At 42.0% G+C, this 17,751-nt stretch overlaps 1 protein-coding gene across 1 annotated transcript in view; it reads right to left on the minus strand.

Annotated features, from left to right (window-relative positions):
- Positions 1-17,751, minus strand: part of MAPKBP1 (mitogen-activated protein kinase binding protein 1) — a 101,046-nt gene that overhangs the window by 26,625 nt on the left and 56,670 nt on the right. Inside the window, exons 6-19 of the mRNA XM_053945485.1 lie at positions 17,229-17,399; positions 14,208-14,345; positions 13,422-13,604; positions 12,126-12,286; positions 11,548-11,737; positions 10,413-10,559; positions 9,335-9,519; positions 9,133-9,224; positions 8,637-8,762; positions 6,907-6,977; positions 6,343-6,464; positions 5,377-5,452; positions 2,723-2,834; positions 2,103-2,166 (exon numbers count right to left, since the gene is read on the minus strand). Of these exons, the coding sequence (XP_053801460.1) occupies positions 2,103-2,166; positions 2,723-2,834; positions 5,377-5,452; positions 6,343-6,464; positions 6,907-6,977; positions 8,637-8,762; positions 9,133-9,224; positions 9,335-9,519; positions 10,413-10,559; positions 11,548-11,737; positions 12,126-12,286; positions 13,422-13,604; positions 14,208-14,345; positions 17,229-17,399 (1,838 nt within the window). The remainder of the gene's footprint in view (positions 1-2,102; positions 2,167-2,722; positions 2,835-5,376; positions 5,453-6,342; positions 6,465-6,906; positions 6,978-8,636; positions 8,763-9,132; positions 9,225-9,334; positions 9,520-10,412; positions 10,560-11,547; positions 11,738-12,125; positions 12,287-13,421; positions 13,605-14,207; positions 14,346-17,228; positions 17,400-17,751) is intronic.

Raw genomic sequence — 17,751 nt, forward strand, 5'->3', positions numbered from 1 at the left:
ATCACTTATAAAATCTTGCATCCTACTTTGGAATCCAAAGAGGATTTAATTCAGTTCTTCAAGACCCATCAGTGCCAGTATACTCATGGGTACTCCAATACACAGAAGATTTTTCAATGACTGACTTTTCCTTCTTTCTTGATAGCATGTAAACATTAATTTGCTTTGCCATTTTGAACAATGACCATGAACTTTGGTCTCCCTGACCTGAGGCAAATGTCAAAAGTGCCAGGATCCTGAATACCTGAATCTTCTTTTTTTTTTTTCTCTCTCATGAAAAAAACAATTTTAAAAGTTTAAATTTCTATATCCCACCAAAAACTCCTGATACCATCTTTGAAGTCTGAAGATTTTAAGGCAAAACTAAAAATTCCCTTCTTGTCCTCAGTGCCATGCTCAGGAGCGTCACTCCCAGCTACTGAAATCACATATACTTTGCATTGCCTGTGAACACACTCTCATCCTCCCACTGGAGCTTTTCAACCAGGGGAAAGGAGTGAGGCATTGTGTCTGGGAACCATGGCAACCCAAGGCTGTTTTCCCTCAAGGAGCAGCTCTCTCCAAGTAACAGCAACCATAATCTGCTGCTGAAAAAACACTGAAACAAAGGAAACAAAATTCTGAAAGCAAATCTGGCTTGTTCAACTCTCCCACCCCCACAGTTATCATACCTAGAGACAGGCAGCAGACAACCCAAGCCTGTGACCACATTAGCATCCAACACAAACTCTGCAGAAGCAAGCGCCCACCTACCCCTTTTATTAGGGTTGGGGAGGGGATTTTGTTTTGTTTTTTCTTACCTTGCATTACTTTCCTCACATGAATCTCACAGTCCTTGTGCCCTTTCTCATCCCTGTTTTTCTCTCTATTCTCAGCTCTATCCTTCACACATGCTGCTGTGTGTGAACAGACTATGTTCCCTGTTCTCCTTTGAGAAAGATGCACTCTCATCTCCTTACAGCAAACTTCTTCAGGAATTCTTTCCTCACTTCTCATCCACCTCCTGCATACCCTTAATGAAGAAAATAACCCTTTTGCTCAAGGAAATGTCAACAAAAGGATGTTGCAGTAAATCACAAGGCTCACTGAGGACTTCAAACCTTCCACATTTCTGGAATTTGTCAGAAGTTCACAACAAAAGGACTCTCTCTCCTACAACTTTTGTCCCTAATCTATTTAAACACATAAAAGAGGAAAACTAAATTATTTATTTATTACTGAAAGACAGAAACAATAAACTGATGAGATACAAGGTGATATATTGTATGTTCTACAACAACTCACCCTCTAAAACACTCTTTCCAATTCAATTGTGTTTTATTAATTTGAAAAAAAAAAAAAAGAGAGAGAATCTGGGTTGCTCTGAATTTGCAATAGCACTCCAGGAGCCATCTTTCTCAAAGGAAAAATTTTATTCAGTTCAGCTGATTTAAGCATTCACTGATTCCAGAAATAGTGGCTCCACTCACCTGTACAATCATCATATTAGGCATGTAGTCTCCTTTTTTCCTTGGACTCAGTCTGATGACTACTTAAGCTTATAGTGAACTGATTTAGCTCACTAAATGTGCAGAAAACTCATCTCAGGGGAGTAGTGATGCAGTGACCTGAATTAGCTGAATAAGGGGTCAGCTGTACCACTGCTGACTCAGGGGAGCGGGAAAAGGACCATATGGACAGGACCAAAAAGTGAGGACAGGCCTGTCCCTTTTGCTGCTAAACAGACTCTTTCACCTCACTCACCAACAGGAGTATTGCAAGAAAATTTTTGGCACCACTAGCAAAAATAGCCCAAGATGACTTATATTATAGCCCTGAAGGCTGGTCAGGAAACAGGCTGCATGTCTGTCTCCTTTCCAGCTCAAAACAGTATTTACTCCCAGAAAAGGGAAATACTTCACATGGGTCTCATTCCATGGAAAGATAACATAAGCTCTGTGAGCTTTGCCAACAGCACACATTCAGGATTCAGAAAACTCTGAGATTTATTTGGAATTCATAAAACATCCCTAAAAAAAAAAAAATTCTACCTTTCCTAAGGAGATGTTACATCCAGTATGAGATGGCATAAACCAGTATCACAAACAAGCAAAACCTCTTACCTGTCACCAGAAACAGAAATCAGATGCTTGCAGTCATTACTGAATTTCATCCCAGTTACAATCTCTGTAAGAAATAAAGCACAAAAAAACCAATATTCCCTGAATTATTCAAATGGACAGAAGAGATCATTAGCCAAATAGCCTGTCGACACTCAGTAATTCACACTTCACAGATCAATATGCCCCAATTACCACAACCATTTAACCAGGAACCTAGGGTTGACATGGAAAGGGTACTCCATGGCAAAATATACATGAAGACTGAAATCTCTTTTTGCCCATAATAGAATAGCTCCTGCATGATAGGAGCTGAAGGTATATCATAATGAAACTAAATATACACTGAAAAAAAACCACAGACTACTTTACAGGCTAGAAAAACTGTGTAAATAAATACATGGCTTGACAGGTGGGTATGTCTCTGTGTGTGTGCTTGTGTGCAAAATGCAAAAACTGAACTTGCAATAAAATATTACAACTTCATCCAATTACAATCTATTCAAAAATAGGTAAACTTTGGTGGGGAGAAATCTTCAGAAAGCTTTGACTAGTATCAGACCCTACTGATGATATAGTCATCAGCAGAAAAAAATGAATTTCCAGAAGTTTATATGTCTTACCTGAGTGTCCATACATGGTTGCAACACACTCGCCAGAATAGAAATCAAAGATGGAGAGGTTTTTGTCAGAACAACTGGTTGCAATATAAAGACCAGAAGGATCTGTTTGCACCTGGTTTAGGAGACCAGAGGAATGCAAAAGATCTGATGAGAAACTACCTTCAAACTATATAGAAATAGTCCAAAATACCCACGACAGTCAGAATAAAATGCAAGTAGTCCCCACAGGAGTCCAACTGAGTACCAACCTATCCAGTATCCCAGGACAAATCTCTAACCTGACTAGACTTTTAAGAATCAGAGACTGAAGGCACTTAAATTAAATGCCTTCATGACTGTGAAGGTATTGCCACCAATGGACAGGTTTCTACTTCTCTCCTACTTTCTTTTAACCATTGGGGTCTTACTTTCTTCTATGTTAAGATCAAAACAAAACAACAAGAAACTCCCATCCCAAAACACACACACCATAAAAAAAGAAAAAAACATCAGAGCTGACAGAGTTAAGTGAAATATTAAAGGATTCAAGTCTTCAGGAGTGAAAGCAAAAAAAGAACTCAACACTGCCAAGAAACTGTCTTTGATAACGATGCTGTCGCATCTCCAGTATTTGCAACTCACATTTTTCAGCTATTTTGTTTGTTGTTTGTTTCTTCATATGCACCTATTTGTTGCTTTATCTTGGATCAAATATAAAATTCCCTGCAAATGCTTCGCCAGGTCTAAAGCAGCACTACACAGCAAATAGAGTTACTGTTACCAAATGTCCTGCTCTGTCCTTTATAGAATTTTAAGAAACTGAGAGGATAAACTGTGTTTTTCAAGGGAGACATGGTATTTCAATAATGGTAATTCTTTTGTTTTGTTATAGCTCTTGTTAAGGCTCTTTTGGTTTGTTATGTTTACTTTGTTGATGTTTGCTTCCAGTGTCACTGTTTGAGTTCTGCTCATTAAACTGCAATGTGTATTATGATCTCAGAATAACATGCCAAGAAAGTTTAAATTCCAGAGACAACCATAATCCCTTGGTTACATAATTGTCTTAAAAATGAACAAAGCAACAGTAAAAGAAATTGAGATTCTCCACTTAAGATACACATTAAAAAAAAAAAAAAAAAAACCACAAAAAACCATAAAGGATATAAAAAACAAAAAGTCCAGCTCACAGAACATGTCATGGTTTCTTGTCTGAGAAAAATCTAATCAAGCACCTAAGCTAATCAGCAATTTAAAGTGTAGCATCAATTTTTCATTTTCTTTGCTCTGGCTTACAAAAATTTTGTGTGAATTATAATAGGCAAAGAGAAAGAACTTAACTTTCTCTGTAAAACAGAAGAGCTGGCACTGTTTGTTTCTCCCCTCCCTTTTTACCCAGTTATTTACACCCATCAATAGTTTCAGCTAGAAGGGAACTACAAGTATCATCTACTCCTGCCTGACCAATTCAGAGTTGACCAAAGATTCATCAAGCTTAGTCTCTTCCATAAGGGCCATATGTTTAAAGTTTGTTATTAAGTGCATTGATCAAATGCATCTTCAACACTGTCAGGCTTGGAATATTGACCACCTCCCCAGGACTCCTGTTCCAGTGTTTGAGCAAACTCGCAGTAAAGAAATGCTTCCGAATGTCCCTGGTGCAGCTTTGAACCATTCCCATATATCCTGTCACCAGATCGCAGGAGAAGCACTCAGCACCTCCCTTTGTGTGTCCTCCCCTCAGGAAGCTGTAGAGAGCTTCACCCTTCAGCCTCTTCCTCTCCAAACTAGATAAGCCCTAAATCCTCAGCTGCTCCTCACAGGACATTCCTTCCAGTCCCTAATAATAATACTGCTGGCCTGTGCAGCAGCAGAAAATTATCAGTGAAAAAAAAATACAATGAAGAAGCTTGTCTGGCAACTTGAGAAATATGTTGATTTTGTCAGCTGGCTTTCCCCCTTTATAGACAAGAATGCAGTTCTTCCACTGCACTGTGAATCTTGAACACACCTGATTTACCAAGGTAAGCCCTGGATAGTGGCAGAAGCAGCTGTGCTCCCCTGGCCCAAGGCCTGGATGCACTCAGCAGGTGGGAAACTTGAACAGAGTCTCTCTAAGCAGTACCATGCTTGTCCAGAACTCCGAGACCCAGGCTTTTCAGGTCCAATATCATTTAATTTTATCAACTCAAAGAGTTTCCCTTCTATTTGCCCTCTGAAATCCACTTCACAAACACTGATCAACAGGTATTTCCACTTTAAAAATCCTAACAAAACCAGTCAAGAAAACCAGAATGAGCTCTCTGGAGTAGAAAGTAAAGGATTAAATTAAATGGATTAAATCATCTCCTGACAGATATTGGTGCAGTTCTACTTGTTTTTAGAGCACAGTCCTGTGACTCACTTCAGAAACAGGACAGAGAGAAAAATCAAAGATCAGCTTCAGCATCCATTGACTCTTTTCCTGTTTTAGCCTGATGAAACCCAAATATATTACCAACCCTTAAGGGTGGAAGTAGGAGGAAGCAGCAGCAGGGTAAAGAACAAAGTATAGAGCAAGAAAAAAAAAAAGAAAAAAGAAATTACTATACTCCGATTAGTATTTCATTTTCTTGTCCCTGAGCTGCATTCACAAAAGCTGAAAAAATTGAAAAAGGAAGGAAAATAAAACAGCTTACTTTGATAAGGGTGCCATCTTCACCTTGGGATCCCTTGTAAAGCTTCTTCTGCTTTCCACTGCTTATGTTGAAAACCCTGAGGAGATGACATAAGATAACATGGCTCATTGTGCCCACTACTTGGGGCTGTTGTCACCAGGATCCTTTTCTCTCCCTGTTCCTCATTCCATATAAAATACAGGAAACAGGGACAAACTACAGGAAGTGGAGAAATTATCTCCATGAAGTATTATCATCAGTCATTTAAATGGTTCAAGAAACAACCTCAAAAGTAATGCAAAGGCAGATTATCTGAATTAAAATTGAGGTATTCTCAAGTCAGTAATCAATCAATCCTCACTGCTGTAAAAATACCTGGGCTCCTTCATATTAGAGCAAAGGATTAAGAGAGCAAGACACTTTATGTTAGAATACAAAACCAAATTACAGCCAGTAGTGATATTTAGCTATGACCAAAACTCTTAACATCTCACACAGCTACAATAGGAGGAGATACACAACTACAGAGAGATTCCTTTGCTTTCAAGCAGATAGATTGGAGAAATGGATAAAAATAGAGAAGAGAATGGACTCCACTTGTTCAATGACAGTCACATCTAGTTCAGTTTTAGGTTCCCAGGTATTCCACAGAACCTCACAGCTTTTCACTAAGTACCTTCAAAACCAAAAATTACCACATTGCAGCAGTTCTTGCCCCACAGTTCAATGATGTGCCAAGGAAGGCACACTTGCTCCCCCAGTAGAAAGCCTTTGCTCTGCAGAGCAGCCCAGTGAGAAGCCACAAGTCCCATGGGAATTGCACATATACACAGCTTTTTATCGGTGAGAGGATAGACAGAGTTCAACCTCACAGTGCCTCAGGTCTGTCTGAAAATGCTGTATCAAAGAACTTAGAGGAATATGATGGAGATGGGGCTGCTTCATTTATGACTGGAAAAATATTTTCAAATTGAAAAGGAAACTGACCTGATGTTACGATCCTGGCATCCAATAGCTGCATATTTCCAGCTGGGGTCCACATCCATGTCATAAAGTGTGGTCTTCCTAACAATGTGATGTGTTCGGGTAAACTGGACCCCTTCTCCTGTCTAAACACATGGGTAACAACTGTGTCAAAATCAAGTAGTTAATCCATTATTAAAAGCAAATAAATACAGATGATTCTTCTCATACAGCCAGCACAAAACAATCCTTCCCAGGGAGATGCTGGCAGCAGATGGGACTGGAGGCACAAGAAACTATTCCTTTCAGCCCATACTCTTTCACCAGTTTTCTCAATAGCTCTGGCGGTGAAAGAAAAGCAGATATCCCAACAGTTCTTTATTTCTGCTGTGAGAGGTCAGGCTGGGAGTAGCTGCATGCTTCACAGAACTAGTTCTCTGAATGTAATCTCTGCTATCAAGTCAGTGGGAGGCACTGAGGCTGAAATAGCAACAAGCTCATACAGAAACTCTGATATCATTCTTTGAAGTAACTCCTTTGTGGAGAGATTATAAATTAGAAGTGTACAAAAAGCTGTGATAAGGTTACCTTCTGTGCAGTGCGGAAATAGATGCTCTTGTCTGCCCCACAGCTTATCATTCTCACTTTCCCATCATTGGCTGGAATAAAAAGGCAAGAGACAAAAGATAAACACATATACAAGGTGGAGGAAATGTTTCAATTTATACCACTGCTCATTTATTCCAGTCCTGATTAGATGAGACTCACTTCTCCCCAAGCAGCAAAACAGAAGCCCCTTCTCAGGGACAGCATTTGTCTTTCATGCTCAGAGAGCATGAGGCTCCAACACAGAGGCTTTTCAGAACAGATTAGGATGTAATTCTGTCTTTTCCCTCACCAATATGCTCATATCTCTGTGTACCACAGCACTCTGTGGCAATGTGGCACATTCACACTCAGTAGAAGCTGAAAACAGGCAATAGGTACTTTTTCAGACCTTAGAGTTGGACACGTGTTTCTTGCTGCCCTTTCTTACTGCAGGGTCAGGCTTCCCTTCTTCCCTTAGGACACTTCCGTAACCAAGCAGTAAAGCAACACCTGATAAAACTCCAAGTAATGACAATGCATCCAACATCACACAGGTCCTTGAACTGCACCCACTTAGAGCAAGCCAGCACTTGGCTCATAGACCAGCAAAAAGGCCTTAGCTGCCAGGCCTTGAGCCCACCTCCCTCATCTCCTGGGAGTTCAGCTGGGTGCATTAAAGGCCAGCTCACTGATAAGACAGATGTCAGAGAAATTATTGCTGGCCTTGGAGCTCCTCCAGAAAAAAAAAAAAAAAAAAAAACTTGAAAAGACACACAGTTGCTTTGGGGAGCTCCTGCTATGAATCTTCAATAAATCCCTCCACTCAGGAGCAGTTTTCAAGCTGAGGTTCTCATCCTGCAGCCCCAGCTGAGCTACACTGCTGCAGCATTGCAGCCACAACTGTGCCTGGACATGCACCCCACTGACCCAAAGCCTGACCAACCCATGGACTCACCTTCCTGATCTGAACTACTTCTGGCCTTGCTAGTATGGACTTGTCTGGCAGGCACTGAACTATAGCTGACCCTGACCACTCCAGACTGATCAAGACATTGAATTGCTTGAATCTGTAGTCTTATCACTATGGATTTGTCTGGTGACCTGGACTACTGGCTGTATCTAGACTTGATCTGCTCCTGTTCATATCCTGTGGTACTTTCCCACAGCCAGTGGAAAAGGCCACTACCTTTGCCTGCTTTCCTGTCACCCCTGGCTGCTGGCTTCCCCTGACAGAGCAGCCAGCTCTTGTTGTTCCTGACTGGTGTCTAACCACTGGTAGCAACTGAGTGCTGGGGATAAAATGAGCTCCATTACCAGCAATGCAAAGCCTTACAGTGGCTTACAATCACAAATTTACTTCACCCAAAACTTCTTTTTTGGTGTGTTTTGGGATTTTTTTTTTTTTTTGGACAATGACTGCTCAGAGTTCCCCTAAATTAGTTCTCTCTGAGATCAGTTAGAGGAAGTAAATCATTACAGAAAACAGTTTTCCAAAGAAATGCTAAGGAGAGGTTTTCTTAGGAGGGAGGAAGGAGAGGAAATGAAAGCAAAATCAGAAAAGAAGACAAGTATCATCTTCTGCTAAGACTGCAACTGAAAAAGATGACCAAATGACCCAGCTGCAGCTTCAGATTGACCTAGTCCAGTATTCAAGTAGATAAAATTACAGCCACAAGGGGACAACAGCAGTGCTCAAATCCAGCTTTGATTGGGAGGCCATGATTTGCTACCTGCAAACTTCACTGCAGTGATGGAAGAAGAATGTTCATCCAGGGTTTGCTGCAGGCTATAGTCCTTCCCAGCATCCAAGACATGAATCAATCTATCCCGACTGGCTGAGGCTAAGAGCTTTAAACCTGAATCAGAAGTTGAAAAAGACTGCAAGATCATGACTTAAAAAGTAATTTTTAAAACATCTTCCCAAGTTGTCTTAGGAACAAAACATTATACTGTAGCTAAGTACCTATATGGACACAAAGTAACACACCTGAATTTCACATTATAATAATAAACTGAACAAATTGCAATCTCAACATACAATATTCCAATAAAAAGTAAGAGAAAGAAGACTTTCTCAAAGCCTGGCTCTACTGGCCCAACACTTGAAGCCTGCTCTGAAATCCAGGAGTGGTTCAGCATGACAATTCTAACATACCACAGTTGGACATTCTGACTTGCTCAACATGACATTCATAGGCAAAGAGGAAGCAACTCAATTGCATTTACCTGTGTCAGGTTTGGAGTATTCCAGACATAGGATCTCGGAGTCATGGGCTTCCACCTTCAGCATTTCCTTCAGAGACTGCAACTCATATATTCTAGGACATAACATGGCTCATTTCAGTATGTTTAATAAAATTAGCAAGACCTGGTTATTTTCTCATGCCTGAGCAGTCTGCAATCTGCATAAGAAGCTTTATGGGATTACCTGAGAGTGCCTATCCTGTCCCCCGAGGCCAGGTGCTCCCCGCTGGGACTCACACAGACAGTTCGTATCCCCACCTTCGTATCCAGCACTTGTGCATCAGCTTTGTCTGCACTTCCTGCTGAGTTATAATCAGTGTCCAGAAGTACCTGAGTGTTGTCATCTACATAGATGATTTTCATCAAGTCCTGGAGATACAATACACCCAGAAATATTTACTAGTTACAAAATATTAAAGCAAAGCATCTGCCTTAGAAACTGAGCTCCTAGCCAACATAAACATTTTATTGGCAACAATGCTGTAATCAGTAGGACCTTTTAGTTAGGAGCAAGCCCTAAGCCCCTTCAGATTGCAGGATGAATGTTTCACAGCTGGGCCTCACAATCACCCCTTTCAAAAGATTCAGCCTAGAAACTAACAGTATCTCCTTCACTACTGACAAGTTCTGGGATTAGTGATTACAACGTATTAGGACACACAGCAGGAATATGAAAGGCTTCTAGGGATTATCTAAGTCAGCAGTCTGAGTACTGACAGAAAAAGCAAGAATTTTTTCCACCTTATTCCTGAGGTCAGGGCTGCTGTGTCCAGAGGTCTTCCAGCTCAGATGAGAACAGAAGCAAGTGTCCATATGTAATCACTGCTCTGTATGATTAGCCTCTCTCTTATATAGATGAAGTGAGTGCAAACTTTTTCATTCAGTTTCCCAAACCTCTGCTTCATTTAATGCACCTTTTCAAAACAAATCTTAAAAGTGGTTACACATCACAGAGATGCAGAAAAAGAGAACCAGCTCTCCTGAAACGTATGGCCCTTATGGAAGAGACTAAGCTTGATGAATCTTTGGGTGGTTTATGAAAACAGCAATAGTCCCTAGGACCAATTCAGACAACCTATCCTTCCACCCAGTACTCCTTTCGCATTTCTTCAGGTTCATATATTTAACCAGATTTATGCTCAGTTTACAGAAACCTGTGTTGACTTGGAGATACAAAGAAATTTGGGCCTTAACTTGGGAATCTGTGTGTGAAGAAGAGCAACTCCCAAGGACAAGGAGGTGAACCAAACCTAGGATCTTACATTGCTGAGGATGTTGCGGTGCAGGGCTGTGCCGTGGATGTTGGAGCTTTCAGTGTTCCACAGACGAATGGTGTTGTCAGAGGAGCAGGTGATGAAAGAACCAGGGGGGAGGCAGGGCTGATTGTTGTCCTTCACCTCTGGATACATCTATGGGCAAGTAAAATCAACCCCTGAATAATATTGCCTGGCATCTGGCACCCTAGACACTGCTAGCAAGTTTCAAAACAAAATGCGACAAAAGGGGTGTCCTCTCTGTTTTCTAAAGGTAAAAGCCAGACAGTTCTAACAAAAACCTATTTGCAGACCAGTGCTTCATACTGACTTCAAACAAATGTTCACTGAGCTTCCTTCATCACAGAAAACCTCCTTAAGAAGCATGCAACAAACCAGTATCTTTTGTTTCTAATAGTTCAAAGAGAGCACCTCAAATCCCAAACAATGGCCATGCAATAACCACCTTGCACTGTTTGCAACTTTCATCTACAACTGTCAGTTTATAATTCAGAAGGAAAGGGTGAGATGCAATTAATAAATAAAAACAGAGTTCTCAACCTCTTCCCACTTTCTTTCCACTTTCCCCTCTCCTGACCACTGTTAGACATATTTCAACATAGTAACAACTCCATTGTTTCCTATACTTCCTTTCCTTCCCTCTGAGGGTAAGCCAACTAGACAGACTGTAAGATGACAGACACTTGAGAAGCTATTTCCACATGTTTGGATGAATATGTTAAGAAGGACTAGAGTTGAGATTTTATCACTTATTTCATGTTTTTGACTTTGAAGCAATTGCTCAGCACAGATCTCAAACAGTTTTTTGAGGTCAGCAATAAACTCTTGTGGGTTTTCTAAAAGGATGCTCTGTATTCAGGTTTGTTCAATTCTGCTCCTTCTCCCACCTCTCACCTTTTAATGGTGAGATTTTTTTTTTTCCCACTAGCACAACACATTTGGTCAGCCATTGCAGTGCAGCCAAAGAACTGTTCCCAGGCCCAGCAGCAAACACACTAACCACAGGTGAAAACCTGAGTCAATTTCCTCTACAGTCAGCTTTTGCATTCAAATTTGGCAGCTTGTCTGATGACTTTCTCAGCTGCAACTCATAGTCCAATGCCTGTGTCTGCAGAGAACATACCTCAATGTTCCACACACAGGAAGAGTGATACAAAGCAGAGTACACCTTGCCCACTTTCTTCGGATCTTTGACATCCCACACATACAGGCTGTGGTCATTGTATACACAGGAAAGCCACTGGTTGGTGGGGTCAAAGGTCAAGGCAATCGTGTCTGGATACTTCGCATCAGCCACACCAGAGAAAAGACGGCTGCACAAAGAGAGAACAACAGCCTGATTAACTTGTGCTCTCTAGGAGTTGGGGCAATGCTCAAACAGGAGAGCTCAGATTCTCCATGGGGTGCTGTTGAGATGAACAATGGTATCTGTAGGTAGAGAGAGTAGCTGGCCAGGAAGACCTGTCTTTTGAACAACCAAAGTCCCAAAAGAAGCCTCAAAGTCCCATGGAAGAAGTCTTTCTCCTTGCCAGACAACTGTAGTCCAGCCATACAGTGGAAGCCTGCAACAGCTCACAGAGATCTGCAACAGGCTGCCAATTTTAATCCACAAAAAGAGCATGCTCCAGATGGCAAAAGTCTGGAGAACAGTTCTAACCCCCAAAAGTCTCCCTTGCTCCCTTCCACCCTTCTCCACAGTACCTGGCCTCAGTCACACTCGCAATGTCAGTTCCCAGGAAATGTGGCTTCGGCAGAGTAGTGACAAAGTGAAGGTTCAGAGGGTTAAAAATCCGCACGGTGCCGTCAGCACAGCCACAGAAGATGTAGTCATGATTCACAGAGATGCAGTTTGCCACAGTGGTCTGAGGAGGACACAGCAGATGAGACAGCAAATGAGAAATGTGCTCTCACATCAAAGGTCACCGGACACACGTAGGGAGAACAGCAAATTGACAGACAAAGGAGTCATGGTCAGAAGAGCTGTAGTGAAGTTGAGCCCTGGGAATAAGGAAAAGCCTAAAAATCCATTTTTCCTTTCTGAAGAACTTCCCAGCCAAGGTCCACTGCAGATCCCAAGCAGTTAGAAAAAAGCCCAGTTTCTCTGCCACCCACTATGATGGGAGGCCAGCAGAGCTACACATTTGCTCCAGCTGAGTCCTGCTCTGAACATTGCTTTTATTTCTGTGACATTCAACAACACTGGCAGGCAAGCAGCACTTCACCCTGTACTAGCACATCAACACATTACCTGTCAGGAGGGATAAGAAACAGAACAAAATAGATTTTCTTCCCCTCCCTTTGGGATCTGTACAAATGGCTGAAAATGGCACAAAATGGAGTGTAGTGAAAAGGGGATGAGTTCAATGCAAAAAGGTTTTTCAACTTACTGTGAAGCTGTCTGTATTCTGAGCGAGAGTGAAAGGCAGATTTTAGAGAAGAAAGGAAAGGAAAGAAAAGAAGAGGCATTTCACTTGAGTGAAAGCGTGGACAGAATTTTCCCCTTGATTTTAATAGAATGGATCCTTGCAGGTGGGCATGTTACATTAAATTGAAAGGAAAACAAATGTGATCAAATTCTTAACTATGGGCCAGCCTGGTGGTTTAGAATAGCCAAATCAACTAGCACCTTGGGAACCTGCATTTGAGATGCACAAGCCAAGTAAGACACTGCAGAGTGGATAGAAAGCAGAATCCTTCTAAAACTCCTACTTGCCCCAGCCAAGCCCGGAGGGACCATACAGGAGTTGCCATAAGGGCATTGTTTTGCCAGTAGAGTAGTCATTGTAATGCTGAGGCGTGAGAATGAAAGAGCTTCAACGATCAGTAAAATCCCTTTGCCAAGAAATAACACTATTTTTGCCCAGCCTTCTAGAGTAAATCACAGGCTTGCAGAGGCACAACTATTTTCACTGCTTGTGGTCAGCCTGTACCTCTGAGTGTCCTTATGATTTGTTGTTCCTGCTCTACTTGAGCAGAATAGGAGGATGTAAAACTCACCCTCAGCTCCACCCACTTGTCTAGCAGCCTTTTTTCATTGAATTCACAGAGCAGGCCTGAGGATGTGATACAGAAAGTGCTGTCAGCTTTTTTGCCCCTTCCACAAGCCACGTCCGCAAAGAAGTTGTTCCTGAGTTCTCCAAGCAATCCCGAGCGACCCAGCAAGGGGACTGTGGCATTGACCTACCAACAGAAAACAGTTTGCTACAAACACAGCAAGACACTTCAGGCAGACAGTGATTTTTTTAGAACATCAACCTCCAAGTGCTGAAGTGATTCAAAGAAAGAACTGTAAACAGCCTACTTGCTGTTCATGTTTACAACTGTTCATGAGCACACAGAGAAATCACCATAGGTGGATTCTTCCTCCCCAAGAATAACACAACAGTTAAAAGTTTAAACACTTTGGCTGATGCTTCAAAATTACACTCACAACCTTTTGAGATGCTCATACCAATGTCAAAGAGCTCTCTTCACCTCTGTGCTCCAAGGTGTTAAATGACTGCAGCTCTTTTCTAGCTTATTTGTTCTTCAGTATATGTGACTACTGAAGAACAAGCATGCTGCTATGCAGCTCCAGGAGTGACATCCCTACATCAGTGCGAGATAAGACAAGCTTTTGGTGCTATCAGCCCATGAGACTTGACAGCCAGGGGTGGAAGGCTATCTTTGCATCCCAGAAAAATAAAAAAATTTCCACTTCCCACAGCTCACTGGGGCAAAATCCACCCTGCTCTAAGACAGAAATGCCTGTTTACAGGTTGGCCTTGATGCACTTTCTCTCACCTTGGAGGTTTTGCTGTCATCCAGGTACCAGAACTTGATATGTCGATTTCCAGCAGTGACAAAGTAACTGCAGTCCTCTGAGAATGACACTGCTGTCACTTTACTTGAGACTTTGTTGGCTGCCACTACGATGTTTTTCTGGAAACACAATTGTTTAGATTGCTTAATTTTTTTGCTTAGAAGCAAAGGAAACTAATTTCAATTACAGGCACATTTCCAGTACAAGCAGGGCAGCAGGGAAAAGATGAAACCCAAACTATTCCCCATTCACCTCCGTATACAACCTCCCTAGCATTAGCTGGGAACATTGATTTGGCAGACAGTGTAACTCACATTTATATTCAATTCCTCTTCCACATTAACTATGATCAAGAACAAATCAGCAGGCACTACTGCCTGCAGGAACTTGGTATCTGAGCCATGACAAACATGTGGGTTTCACAATCACCAGGAGCTCAGAGCAAACCCATTTCCCTTCCTAAACAGCAAATGCAGACGTAGGCCAGCACAAGGAAGAACTCCCCCACCCCCAGGCAGCAATGAGGGCATTGCACTCAAGATGAGGAATCGGTATTTTTCACAGAGAAAACTGTACTGGTTCTTCCATAAGTTCTTCGTTCTCTTGAAACACACCATACTTTATCAAAAGACTCAAAATACACAAAGACCGTCCCTGTACTGGAAGGGAAAAAGCAAAATCTGTTATACCTCAAACGTGCACCTCAAAATGTCAAAGTTTGGGAAAGGAAGAAGACGACTCGGGGACAGAAAACAGGATGGACACGGCTCAAGCAGAGTGGTCAGACAGCAGCACCACACAGTGCCATTGCTCAGTTTTCCTCTCCCTGCCTTTCCCCAGTTAGAAGTGAGAATAAAAAAGTTTTCTGCTTTGTCTGTTGTGGGTTTGCAAGCATGCAGCACGCGGCTGACAACAGTGCACCCCTTTTCATTCTTGCTGTGTTTCCTTCACCCTTCCTTTCAGGGATTCAGCTGCTCCCAGTCTTCCAGACACAATGCCCTCGGCACACAAACCACATCACTCCAAGGGCCCCGTGGACTGTGTGCTGGCAGAACTGAAGAAACCGGCACGAGGGGAGTCTAGCCTGCTGCACCATCACCATGGAGGATCCCCCAACCCAGAATGAAGGAAAGGCAGCAATTATAACTTCTTTCAAAACAGTGCACAGAGAAAAGCTTAGGACTCTTGCACACCTCAACATCTGAATCATAGCTGTGGTCTTTATTTAGGGAAGCAAGGGAATCCTACGGACAACATGGATTTTCTTTTCCATCACAGTCAAATGACTAGGTCTATCAATCAGGAGAAATGGGGAAATCAAAGCAGCAGCACAGAGGATAGAAGGGTTGTGGTTAAAAGTAAAGGAAAATGCTTCAGGAGATCTGTATTCTCAGTCTTTATTGACTTTGGCCAGGTAAAGTATCTCTAGTTTTGGTGTCTGGCCTGCAAAGTAAAGGCCAGCGAGAGCTCCCATCATAGGCTGGAGCATAAGCTTAAAGTGTGTGTTCTTCAGCAGGGAAGAGTCAGACAGTCCTTACCTCAGAGGTTCTTATGTCCATAATTATACAGTGAACAGAAAAACCCGGATAAGCAGGGGAAAGCAAGACTACTTGTACTGTTTCACACATGCCATGCACTGTGACCCTGTCCAAGTCACTGCTTGCATTTGTATAACTAGAAATAATCCAAAGGCTGAGCACTCAAATTTCAACACGGACATACACACTCAGGTTCCTTTACTACACACAGTATTTAGCTATATGAAAAAATAGCAACATCAAACTTCAGCTCACACAGAAGATAACAGTGAGATCTTAAATTACAGTGCATGTGATGAAGATTAAATTACAGCAAATGTGATGAAGAGAGCAACATACTAAATGAGTATGGCCTTAGAAGCTGCAAGAGAAGAGGAGGCTCTAAGTACCTAAAGGAGGCCCTACAGGAAACATGAGGAGGGACTTTTCATCAGGAAGTGTAGTGATAGGACAAGGGGTAATGGTTTTAAACTGAAAGAAGGTCGATTTACATTAGCTATTGGGAAGAAATTCTTTACTGTGAAGGTGGTAAGGCACTGAAGCAACCTGCCCAGAGAAGTTGTGGATGCCCCATCCTCAGAAATGTTCAAAGCCAGATTGGATAGAGCTGTGATGGGGTTTCCATCCGGTCTAGTGGGAGGTATCCCTGCCCATGGCCGGGCAACTGGAACTAGGTAATTTTTAGGGTCCCTTCCAACCCAAACCATTCTATGATTCTATGATCCTGTGAGATTTAATAGATGCATTGATTTTTTTTTTCTGAAATCATATCTCTTTTAGAGAGGGTAACAGTACTTGAAGAGGTAGCAGGAGCATCTATTAATACAAAAAACTCCTAGCCTACTAAAAATAAATGTTTATTTTCTCATCTACAAAAAAACAAATGCTTAAATGCTTACTAGAGGATAAGACACAGGCTTTGTTTCTACCAAGAGTTTCCTCAATCCAGTGACAGGCAGAGCGACTTTCATCAGCTTTCACCCATTATGAATTCCCTATATTCCTCTCCTCACCCATCAAGGATGGGATCAGAGTATCAAAAACTCTGACATTAAAAAATCAAAACAAGCCAAGAGTATCCACTACACTACAAAAGAAATCTCTGGCTGATGAGAGTTTCCTTCCTTAACCTCATAACCTCATAGTTTTTTAATAAGCCTCTAAAAAACACAATGGTTTGGCAAGGTTTCAAAGTCCAGGCTTTTCTGGCTGGACAGAAAAATTTAACACATTTCCAAGCATAAAGAACATCCCTTCATGGAAATGACTTAGACATTCCCTAAGGGACCATAGCTTTCTCTCTTGTCCAAATTTGTCTGTGTTTATGAATGTCAAAAACCAGACTAACTACAGAATTAAAAAAAACAGAAAGCAAGATGGAACTGAAGTAGTTTACAGTCAGACTGGAAGTTCTTTCTGATTTAGCAGCACCATGGGGTCCACCCAACCTCCTAGAAAACTTACCTTCCATGACCACACGTTGACAATCATGTCATGCTGGTACCCCACTGACACAATGTACTTGGAGCTGGGGGAGAAGGCCACACAGGCCACACCGTACTTGTGCTCCTGGAGCTCCGCCACCTGGGTTCGCTCAGCCACGTCCCACACCCGAACTGCTGGCATGTGTCCGCTCTGGAAGGGACAAGAACGGACACAGAACAGGAGGGGTAGCCCCAAAATCAGTTCTGACACATTTGAGCATGTAAATGTGCAAGAGTTTGGAAAAAGATGTCTAGATGGTGCACTCACAAGAGGTTTAGCGGTTCCTTTGATTCTTTAAAGCCCAACAACCTAAGGAGCATATGCATTTCAACAGCTGTGCAAATTAATACCACTTCCCCTGCTTTAAACCTCTTCTTATGCTACTTACAAAATGCTAGTCCCTGTTCTAGCCAGGGACTAGAACAATACTTTTGATGCACGCCCCTGGTGTTTGTAATGGGAACTTACAGCCTCCTTGTGAAAAGGATTATAATAGATTGTT

This window comes from Vidua chalybeata, chromosome 6 (genome assembly GCF_026979565.1).
Source record: "Vidua chalybeata isolate OUT-0048 chromosome 6, bVidCha1 merged haplotype, whole genome shotgun sequence".
Classification (NCBI taxonomy): Eukaryota; Metazoa; Chordata; class Aves; order Passeriformes; family Viduidae; genus Vidua; species Vidua chalybeata.